This window comes from Lissotriton helveticus, chromosome 3_1, assembly GCF_964261635.1.
Source record: "Lissotriton helveticus chromosome 3_1, aLisHel1.1, whole genome shotgun sequence".
Classification (NCBI taxonomy): Eukaryota; Metazoa; Chordata; class Amphibia; order Caudata; family Salamandridae; genus Lissotriton; species Lissotriton helveticus.
The window spans coordinates 2,103,688,061-2,103,699,465 of record NC_136061.1 but is presented as its reverse complement, the minus strand read 5'-3'; the positions used below and the strand labels follow the sequence as shown (position 1 = coordinate 2,103,699,465).

Genomic DNA, 11,405 nt, shown 5'->3' with positions numbered 1-11,405 from the left:
CTCTTACGAGCGTTTGTGACCACTAGTGAGTCTAGAGGAATTTGTCCCTTGATAAATATTGGGTCTTTTGGAGCTGCCTTATATTTTTTATCAATTCTTGGGTTTAATACCCTAGCCCTCACCGGGTCTTTGAATATTTCTGATGTGTGATTGAGGAGGCCCTTAAGCATTGGTAGTGTTCCTGATGTTCTTTGTGCAGCAGGTAGTGTTTCTAACAGGAAACCCTCTATTTGAGGTTCTGCATGTAGCTCTACCTTGTGGTATTTTGCTGCCCTATTAATTAGTTGTGCAAAACCTGTATTATCATCAGGTGGTGAAGGTTTTGAGGGATACAGTTCAGGGTCGTTATCATTATCTGACCCTACATTATAATCTTCCCATGGGTCGGCATCCTCTGGGATTGTGTCTTCATCATCCCTAGGATGCTCTCCCTCTCCTGTGTCACTTTCTACATCTGTTATAGGTGTAGATGGGCGTGTGAAAGGAGTAGTTGGCCTAGTGTGAGGAAGAGGAGAAGAGGGTGTGTCTATATGTTGTGGAGAAAGGGGAGGAGTTGTATTCGTCCCCATTGTTCTCTTCTTAGTAGGAGGAGTTTTGTCGTCCAACTGTTCATTCTTTCTCTTTTTAGGTAGTTCTGTCACTACCTTGCCAGTTTGTGGATCAATAAACAGAGTCTTTTCTTTAGGATCGGTTTGATGCTCCTGTGTCGGTACCGAAGTTTTTGGTTCCGAAAGGTGCTTTTTCTTCTGACTGTCCATTTGTGTTTTCGGCACCGAGAGTTTGTTCGAATCCAATGTTTTCGGTGTCGAGGATGTCTTCGGTGTCGAGGTTGTCTTCGACGTCGAAGCATGTTTCGGTTTCGACATGGACTGTTTCGACTTCGAGCTTTCCTTTGTATGGAGCTTCGGTGTCGATGTCGAGGTGGGCCGTTTTTCGGATCCACCATGGTGGGAGACCTAGTGTTTCGGTTTCGTTGCCGGGCCCGAAGGCGGGGCGTCTGAAACTTTTTTCGGTTGTCTGACCGGGCTCGAAGGCGGGGTCGACACCGTGCGGGGTCTGTTCTTTGGTAAGGGGACGTCGTCACTCACGGTTTGCTGAACGTCGATTTCCTCGATGTCGGACTCGTCCGCTTCTTACCCCGCTTCGTCCTCCTCTTCGGGGTGCTGGTCCTCGAACAGCTCCGGGATTGCCTGTGACTGCATTCTCGATACCTCGTGTCTTTGGGCTCGACGGTTTCTAATCGTCGACTTGGAGGAGAATGCCGCGCAGGCTTCACAGTCCCTGGATTCGTGTTCAGGGGACAAGCAGAGGTTGCACACCTCGTGTAGGTCCTTGTGTGGGAACTTAGCACCACACGTTGGACATTTTTTGAATGGAGTCCTTTCCATGGACTCCGGGCTGGACTACGTTGAGATGGGCCTCTTGGTCTCGTCGACGTAGCAGTTGGAAATCTTGTTGTTGACTTCGAAACGCGTCGAAATGGAAGTGTAGCCGCGTTCGATAACAATACCGTCGAATTGGAAAGGGAATACGCGCCGAATATATTTTTCTTTGTCGAAGTCGATCCGGAGCGCTTCGATCCTCATCCGAACCCGATGGCGGAAAAAAACAATCTAAGGATGGAGCCGATGCCCATGCGCACTAGCACCCAGAGGAGGAGTCATCGATCTCGTGACGACTAAGACTTCTCCAAGGAGAAAAACAAGTGCAATCATCCAAGCCCAACACCAGATGGCGATCTATTCATAAATGTACCATCTGCAGCCCATATGCCTCGAACCCACTGTTCCCGGGGTAAACAGTTGCAACTGGATCTGCACTGGATTCCACTTGTGCATCATGGGAAATAGAGTCCTGCGGCCGGTAACAACACCTGATGCTCATGGATCACAGGGTGGCCATAGAAAACTCACCGCTCGTCACAGCACACTCACCGCTCGTCACAGCAACAGCATCAAGAGCACTTTGCCAAAACGCCATAAGTGACGAGGATACAGAAAATACCTTGAAACTTGGAACCAACAAATAACTATTCCCCAGAACCTGAGTGGTCTCCGGGACTGGCTCCCAACCAGTTGTGGCCCGTCCATGAGTTTTAGTAACCGTTCAAGCCTGCTGCCCAAAAACCGCTTAGCTACTTGCAGTGATTTATTACAGTTTGATAGGTGACCTGCAGGGATTTATTTTAACTTTGAAAAATCATTTCTTCGGTTTCCTTCAGTAGTTTGTCGTTTTGGTGTCTATCTAAAGATAAAAATAGACATTTTTTTAAAAACTGGTGTTGGATTTTTATTGTCATGTTTATTTTTTATTTATTGGTTGTTTTGGTACTACTAAATGCTTTACACGTACTTCTTTAACTAAGCCTGACTGCTCTATGCCACAGCTACCCAGGACTAAGCTGAAGGTTTTGTTAAAGAGCATATCTAGACCGGGTAGACATTGTGGTATTATTACATGGTAAGGTCTCACAGCCACACGACATAATAATTCACTTTTCTACATATATGATTTAGGAATGTGTTTTTGTTTTGTTATCTAGCATCTCTTCAGCAGCCAGCCAGTGCCCCTTTGCCAGTATGACAGCAGCTGAGGTAGTTACTTTTATTTGTTTTGAACAGCAATGCAGATCTCAATTTAAGTTGAGGCGAGACTTGACATGCCTATTTCAAAGTAAAACACTTTATTTGCTCTGGCTTTAAGAAGAGTGAGCCAGGAATGCTCACAAAGCTTTTGTGGGCACATCATCTTGAATTTAGCAACTATTAGGGAAAAAGTGAGGTCAGCTACTTATTACACACACGGTTGTCGTCACAAATTAACACATTACTGGGCATCTATATGATAAAAACCACTCCTCTAAGCGCAATGTGTGGTATTAACCGCATCCATGCGGAGCTTTTTCCCGCTGTGCGCTGGAAAATTAAAAAACCCATTGTTCATGACGAGCTCACCTTGTCATGAGTGTACCAGAGGTACACCTCATGACGAGCTGAGCTCGTCATGAGCGTCGAAGGGGTTAAGAAACAAATGGGTTACAGCCACCCCTGCTGACTAATGGTGGACATTGGTTCATTGCCTGAGATGTTACAGGGAACTAAAGGTCTGTCGAACTTTATCCTGCAACAAAAACAGAAATTAATACCTAGTAGAGACTGCCAATTTGGAAGCATCCCGGACTCTTCTAATGCTTAATCATACTGTCATTGAAAGAAAAAAAAAAGACAAAAAAGACAAACGATAAGCATATTTTCAAAATGCATTTGAAAATATTTCATAATGGGTTAGTGAAAAGGAGTCGTCATCTTCTTTAAAATATATGGAAAGATTAAATGGCTCCAGTCTCAAAAACACACAAATACATACTGTGACACATGAAATTTAATTTTAAGAAAAAGGGATTGGCTTTTCTTCTTTAGAAGAATAGTCGTTTTTCACTATAAAACCACTTTTAAGTATATTGTGGACCATAATTCAGCGTTGTAGCGGTAATCGAAAATTTGCATGGTCCTTGGAATACTATATTGCTACATTGGAAGGAAGGCAAACTATATTGCCTATGTCAGACTGCAAACATCCACTACCCTGTAATTCATAAAGTCTGTTTTGCACATACTAACAAAATGTCACAAACTGCAGAGAATACAAGAAAAGGTTGTTATGCAAGATGATTTACTCCTCCCTCACAAGCTCCCATTACAAATTATAATCAGTTGAGTGATATCTAAGGCCTGAATCAACACGTTTCTTTAAAAACTTTAGTAATGTACAAAAATATTGCAACAGTATACCAATAATGCAGTCCTTGTGTGCCTGGGATAGTAGAGGAGCTATTTCTCACTTAAATCCAGCTCAAGTTAGATGGGGATCATTTGAAAGGCAAATAAAAAAGAAAATACCCATGTTCCTTCTTTAAGAGAAAACAACTGTGGAAGTTTTATAAATAGGAATTCACAAGGCCAGCTTCCGCCATAGTTTTCAGCGACATGAAACTGCACATCCACTATGTTTTCCACAAGTGCAACAAATGAAGATGTTATTTTGAACGTCAAGAAGGACATTCTTGGACGAAAAGTAAAACAAATCGGTCACAACATACTCTGAAGGAATGCAACTGGGGCCAATACAAGAAGGAAAAAAAACTTAAGGGATAAAACACTTGTAATGCACTCGGCACCATTCTAGGAAGGACAGGAACATTTTTACTAAAAAAAAAAAAAGAAAAGAAAGTTGAGGTCCTATAACTGAAATTAATCTGGCATCCAATACTCTTCAACGAATAAGAACAAGTTTAAAGTCTGATCTTCTGCATCTCAGAAAGAGGGCCTGCAAGTGATGTGGTTACAACTGTCCAGACACTTTCTGAGAAGGCAGCTTTGACACATTAGTTGGTCTTTCTCTTTTTGACTGATGGTCTGTCAAACACATCTCGAACTCCAGCTGCCTTGTGCTTGAAGAACTTTGTGTTCTGTGCACTCTCCTGCCCCCAAGCAGAGTCAAAGGATGTGGTGTCCTGATCAACCAGGTGAGTATATTTTGTTCGGCCGGAGCGTCCAAAATTCTTGACCTAAGAAGAAATAGAAAAAAAGATCAGGAAAGCCAACTTTCTAGAAAAGTCCAAATATCAACTTCACCCAAAAAGAAGTTCAAGTATCTCACACTGCAGACCCTTTAAATCTTGGTAACATGATAGTCCAAAATATTCAAATACTCCATTTACGTTAACTAAAGACAATATATATATATATATATATATATATATATATTTTTTTTTGCAGAGTTTTATATAGCGCGAACTAGACCCGAACCGAATCAGGCATCAGAGCGCTTTACATATTTTTCCAGTTACGTTACATGAGGACACACTTTCATTTTAGGCACGGGGAGATTAAGTGATTTGCCCAGAATCACAGGAGGTTTTGGCGTCGTTACCGAGGCTCGAACCCAGATCCCCAGGTCCGAGGTCGAGCGCCCTAGCCATTAGGCCAACTCCTCTCCCCAAATATGAAGAGAAACAGGGGAAGATGGGCTTAGACACAGATGTGCAGACTGAATCTCAATATCTTCAGCTTCATACAAGAATCAGATGTTAGCAACCCATATGAAGATCAACATAATGTTGTGTGAATCACATGCAGCGCAAAACATCGGATAGTGCCACTGCAGCAGAATGCATCCTAAAGTGTTTCACTGGTCCTTGATTTCAACAAAAAAGAAGCTGCGCCCATGTAAGCATGGACCACCCAAAAGACCGGTTTACATAACTTGCCTGTGTGGCGCCTTATCAGGAAATTAAATTCAGCTTCTCAATTTTGCACAAATGTGAATTACATCAGTATGGGGGAAGAGAACTAATGCAGTTCCCATCGTACTTAAAAAAAATTAACCCTTCTAAAAGACTTAACTTCTGTTGTAAGTAGAAATAAACATCAGATCCTTTGGGAGATCACATTAACTACACTACTTCAAACCTCCTGACGTGCAGCACAATAACAGTGACATATGGTTTTCAAGCAGACTTTAAAACAGATTCATCATTGTTGGTGATACTGGGGATCAGGTTAATGGTTCCACCAAAATCAATAGCACTGAAACGTAACAGTTCATGCAAAGGTACACCACATAAAACTCACATGTGAATATGAAAAAAAAGAAAAATGATTAATTCAAATTTACCTGCATGACTTTAGGTAGGATGGTCTTGTTAAAATGGTCCTCCAACGTCGGAGCACTGAAATCACGCTTATAAACATCCTCATCTTCATCCTAAGAAATAACAGATCACAATTGGAAATTACCGTCATACGGCATACCAACAATAAATATAGGTGAAACCCAAACTGCATTCATTCGTACAACATATACTACCATCTAGTCACTCAGAGGTCACAAACAGTATTCCAAAAAAGGAGGAAGGCTTTTTCAATCAACTAACATATAAAGCCTGATTTTGGGGGAGGAAAGCCCTCAAAAAACTACTGCCACAAAAATAAATTCACCCAGCATTGTTGTACTACAACAGCATTCCACCCAAACAGAGCCTAGCCAAAGAAAAGTCCTCTCATTGGAGGGCCTCAACCAAGTATCAGTTAATCTCACTGAGGTTAGTCGTGGTTATGCAACAATAGTGATTTTCTGGGAGGGAAACAGTGTAACAGAGAGGCTGTGCAGCGACTGGATTTTAAAAATACCTATGGGTTGTCGTTTTCCCTGGCAGGAACAGAGAAGTTCCTTAAAATGCAGCAACATTTTAGTTTTATCTTTGAAATGTGGGGGGGGAAGTGCAATGCAAGAATGTTTATAGGTTTTTTTTCAGCACCAACATGAGATTTGCTCTACCAAGATCATCTTCTCAACTGTCAAGAGCAGGTAGAGTAGTAAAACACCCCCCAAAAACTTTTTTTTAACCAAACGTTTAGCATTTTTTGAGTGGTAGTCTTTTTTTGTCGTTCTACCTATTTGTAGTTTGTGGTTGAAACGTGTGTGAAACCAATAAGTGAACTAGGAAAGCTATACATTTCTGAAAAGTAGACAAAATTTGGAATTCAACATGGTCATTCATTTGCGTAGATCACGAACAGTTTGTCCAAAGAAACTACTTGTTGAAATAAAATAATGAAATTATGGAAGAAAAATACCACAACATTACAATCTTTAAACTTCAAATTTTTTGTCCCAGTTGCCGATTTACAAAACCAATACACCGTTTCCTCCATCACACCCTTCAGGTCTCAGGGACGACAGTCTTTGTTAGATGACCAAAAATATTTGAATACCAGAGCCAGCAATTTATAATTAATTTTCATTTTGGATTGGCTATGCATCAATTCATATGGTAAAATCTAATGAAAGAAAAATGAGTATGAAGGAAATCTATGCAGTTTCAGTGTTCACAAGATATTGACTTTTAGGACAGAGGGTAATTTGTGCAGTTCTTACATTTTGAGTTATCTAGAACATCAAGATTTAGGTGGCATTTTGCAGAATGTGCTCGGTATTGCACAGTGGTTAGCATTTAGAAGCAAAATGTGAAAAGATATTCAATTGATAACATATGTTCTACACGTGATATAAAAAACAGTACCCCATGTGTGAGGCTGGGCCTATAGTCTGCATCAAGATACACCCCAAAATGCAGCGTGGAGACATCAAGATTTTGCTGTGCAAACTGAGCCATTCTTGTGATGAGGGTAGTTGTGGTACTTTGGACCGGAATTGGCTGTCTCCCAGAGAAACATACCAAACCCAAACATTTCTTAAAACTAGGCTCCAAGGAGTTCAGGGTGGTGTGTCATGAGTGGATCCGACAATGGTTTTCCTAGCAAGAATTCCCTACAAACATCAAAATTTGACTTAAGTCACATATTTACCTAACATTTCTGTGATGGAAAGTTCCGGAATTGGTGAAGCTCCACAACTTTCCTACCACCTAGCCTTCCCACACTGCTTTGCCCTAGACTACATATAGATAGACCGGTTCATACTAACATACTTCTACACAGGCACGTTATAGAAACTCTACAGACCGCATATGCAGGTTGCCCAAAATCGAAACTGTAGCACATGTTTTTTCATGAATGAAAAGAAAAACAAAATCTAATTAGGCATCTACTTATTTTTTTGACTCGGACTAATGATGAACACATATTCTGTCTACAAAAAGTCGTTTAATTGGCAATGAGAAACAGAAAAGGCCACTTCTACAATAGTTTGTGTAATTGTTTTAGTAGATCCAGCACAAACCTACACAGTCAATCATTGACATATGAAGATGAAATGTGGTCTAGTGGTTAAGTTGCAGAAATTGGAACCATAAGAACTGGTGCAAACCATCGCCTCCGTTTGCCCTTAATTGTAAATGTGTGTAGTGTAAAAATGTAAATGTGTGCAGTCTACTTTTCTATTCAACACAAGCAGGTACTATGATCTATATAAACTTGCTATGACCATGTACTAAATGTTAATATGTGCAGCATTCCTAATAGATAGGATTCATTCACAAATAAAGTAATTAATTACAAATAAATACTAAAAAACGAAGGTCTACTGTCCACATCACACACCTGCTAATTGGATCCTAGCTGTTGGTGTTTCAATCAATCTTCACAGCCCTAAGCTCTAATACGTTTCAATTTGCCATAAAGCATAACCAAGCCACTGACTGAAGGCATTTGGCCAGTTATAAGAAATCTCCCGATATGCCATACCATGAAAAAGGCTCCTCTGTGGTAGTACTTCTGCAGGAACTTGTATTTGCCTTTCAAAGCCTTGTTGGTGATGACCTTGCCATTGGCTCGCAGCTCAGCCCGACGCTCCTCCTCCGTCATATTCCTCATGCGCTCAATTTCAGCCTTCTCTTTCTCAATCCTGTCAAGAAAGAGCATGGTCCATATCAGTTTGGAATACTCAAAAATAGGACAGCGAGGATAAATTAGGAGCTGAGGGAGATAATTAGCTTAGAGTAAATAACTATTGGAAGCACTAGATTAGCTTCATGAATTGCTCAGAGTACAGTTTAATAAGACTTCCACATCACCTCATCTAACGATGTTTAAACTACAGGACCACAGCAACTACGTTTTCCCTTAGATCTTTGCTGGCAGTTGTATGTGGCAAATCCCAAAAAACATCTTAAATAAGTTAATCAGTTACAATTTCATACCAAAATAGTTCTCATACATTGGAAAGGATTTTTTTCAATAATCAATCATGTACTCAGCAGGGCATCTATAATACAAAATAGGATTGCCGAGGGTTCCAATGCTTCAACTGCAACAGCAGCGCAAGGCTGCCAAGGAATGCAACATTTACTTACGTGTCAAGAGGCAAGCATTAGATTATGATTCCATGTCATCAGGGGCGCCATTTCCTAGTCATGGCCTTTACTTTAACTAACTAATGCAGTTTCAGTATGCTAGGCTTAGTACATTTCAACTTGTAAGAAATGGAAAATGAGGTCCATGATAACAGGAGTCGTATGGTAAACCTATTCCTGAAAAGTAAGTTTGTGGATACTCCATATACACAATAAAGGTAATTGAACACCGGAAATTCTATACTTCCCAGTCATTCTTAATGGTTTCTTCTTTATGTACGTTGCCTTCTACTCTCATTGTGACAAAGATGGCGAGTAGAATTTCCTATCTATCATATATCTTGTAAGCGAGTTTTAGACGTCATAGAAAACAATGAAGCCTTTAGTAAAAAAGTGTTATATGATAAGAACTGCTTACGCTTCTCTCTCCTCACGATCTCGTTTGATGCGTTTCAACTCTCTGACTTTCCAGGCTTCGTACTCCTCCTCATCATTCTCATCATCTGTGTTCAAGGCATCGAGCGCAGCCAACGAGCGTTTGTTCTCTTCAATCTCCTTTTTAGTTTCTTCTTCTACTATCTATAAGGAGCAGTCATTAACAAGATTAAAAAAGGGACAAATATTCATCACAATTCATTCGTCAGGAGAGAAGGAATAAAAGTGCGGATTACAGGCAATTTCTCTGTTTTGATCATTTTATTGAACATTCTTGCAAGGAGTTCTTTTACATTAGTATTGCGCAGAGTGTCAGCGTGGTCTACGATTTCTAACTTTATAAGAGGTTTTTACTCTGTACCTGCTTCCTGCGATTTTAATGATCTTATGTTTTAGCTATGGTCAGTACAAGGTTCAAAAGTTGGTGCATGAACCATTAAATTAAATTGCACCCATTTTATTACTATTTAGTCCTGAACAGTGCAATCAGATAATGCAGGAGAGTTGCGTGTTTATATATTATTCTGCATTGGTGCCCACCATTCCTCTGTAACGAGGTGATGGATGGAATGCCTGAATTAATCTCAGCCACTGGCAATCGCTCAGGGCTGCACCCCAATCCATCATTTTCCATCCACCATGCCACCTCAGTTTGGACCCAGCCATATTTAAATAAGTGAGGCTGGCTGCCTACTGAGGATTTGGCCACAGGACAGATCCTGCGCTGCGGGAAGTTGGCTTTGCGTATGGTAATAAAATATTACTATATGTCAATAAAAATCTAGAAATTCACTGCAAAACCCAAAGAGAAAAGTAACGTTAAAGTTAGGTAAATATGTCAGAGACAACATAACGCTTTGAACAAAAAAAAAAAAACACAGAAATCACAAGAAATATTTAGCAGAGCCAACTATAACTTGCGCTCCTGCCATGCCCTGCTTATGACCTGACATATTACATCACTCATGACATGTTCTATGACATCATAGACATATGTAGTTTAAGACATATGTGATGTCATAGAACATGTGAGTGATGTAATATTTGAGATCACTCGCAGTGCATGGCAATGGCGCAAGTTATAGTTAGCTCTGCTAACAATAACTGGTGAATTTCAGGTTGTTTTTTTGGGCACAAAACGTTAATGTTGTCACTGACACATTCACCTAACTAGACCATTAATATAACCTTTGTTTTTTTGAATATGTATAAAGATACATGTATACACAGGCTGTCATATGGATACATTCTCAAGATCCCTCGACTAAACAGTAAAAATATGGCACCTCAAGCTCCACAAGTCAGACAGGCATGTGCTTGCATCCAGAAAGTTTTTTGATTGAAGGACAATGGTTGATCACAGCTCGTATCTCAGAGACGGGCCTGGCTTTGCAAGCAGAGGGCATCCTGCCCTCACCAATGATGTCCTCCACCTCTTATGATGGCAAACTTTTTAGATGTTAATTGTTATTAAGAGAGACCCAGGAGAAACTGGAATTCTTGAGAATACTGTGTAATATCTTTTCATTAAATGTATGCTCTCCGTACTGTTGCCCTAATAATGGTGAGGATTTGCCATTATTATTTTGCATATATTCTGAACTAATTTGGCTTTTAAAAATACTTTACTAATCCTAATAGTCAAGATATCTTATGTGTACCAATTCCTGGGAAAGGAAGAGGGGATCCCCCTACACCCCTCACCCCCCAAAAAATACATGTCTATGGCAGGTTAGTCTGTTCCGAATGTGGAACCATTCTATGCATGTCTGGGAGAGGTTCATGGAACGCCTGTCTATTTTCCAAGCTTTGAACGGTAAGGGGGTTTACATGCACTGCCTCTGGAAAAAGGAAGTTTACAGGTGCGCCCACCTTGGTATTACAACAAATGCACTGTTTAGTTGACTTATGATGCCGCCTCCTTTAACTTCTGACCCTTTTGGCTCATCTTAGACTTACAGTGATGTCATGGTTGAACTGGAGCATACCAACAAAGGCATTACTTTGATACTACTGTGACGTCATTTCTATCAGCTGGAATGCCCTGCGAGGAGTGTGTTTGGCAACAAACCTACCGAATGCATATTAACATCTTTGGCGACTAGTGTTTTCTGAGATTCTGATGCTTGTTCAGCGAGGTGCCATCTCTTTTCTA

At 40.5% G+C, this 11,405-nt stretch overlaps 1 protein-coding gene across 1 annotated transcript in view; it reads right to left on the bottom strand.

Annotated features, from left to right (window-relative positions):
• Positions 1 to 3,363: 3,363 nt before the first annotated feature.
• The window catches only part of MFAP1 (microfibril associated protein 1), a 30,681-nt gene continuing 22,639 nt past the window's right edge, over positions 3,364 to 11,405 (bottom strand). Inside the window, 4 exon segments of the mRNA XM_078683276.1 lie at positions 3,364 to 4,567; positions 5,677 to 5,766; positions 8,208 to 8,367; positions 9,234 to 9,394. Of these exon segments, the coding sequence (XP_078539402.1) occupies positions 4,385 to 4,567; positions 5,677 to 5,766; positions 8,208 to 8,367; positions 9,234 to 9,394 (594 nt within the window). The 3' untranslated portion in view covers positions 3,364 to 4,384.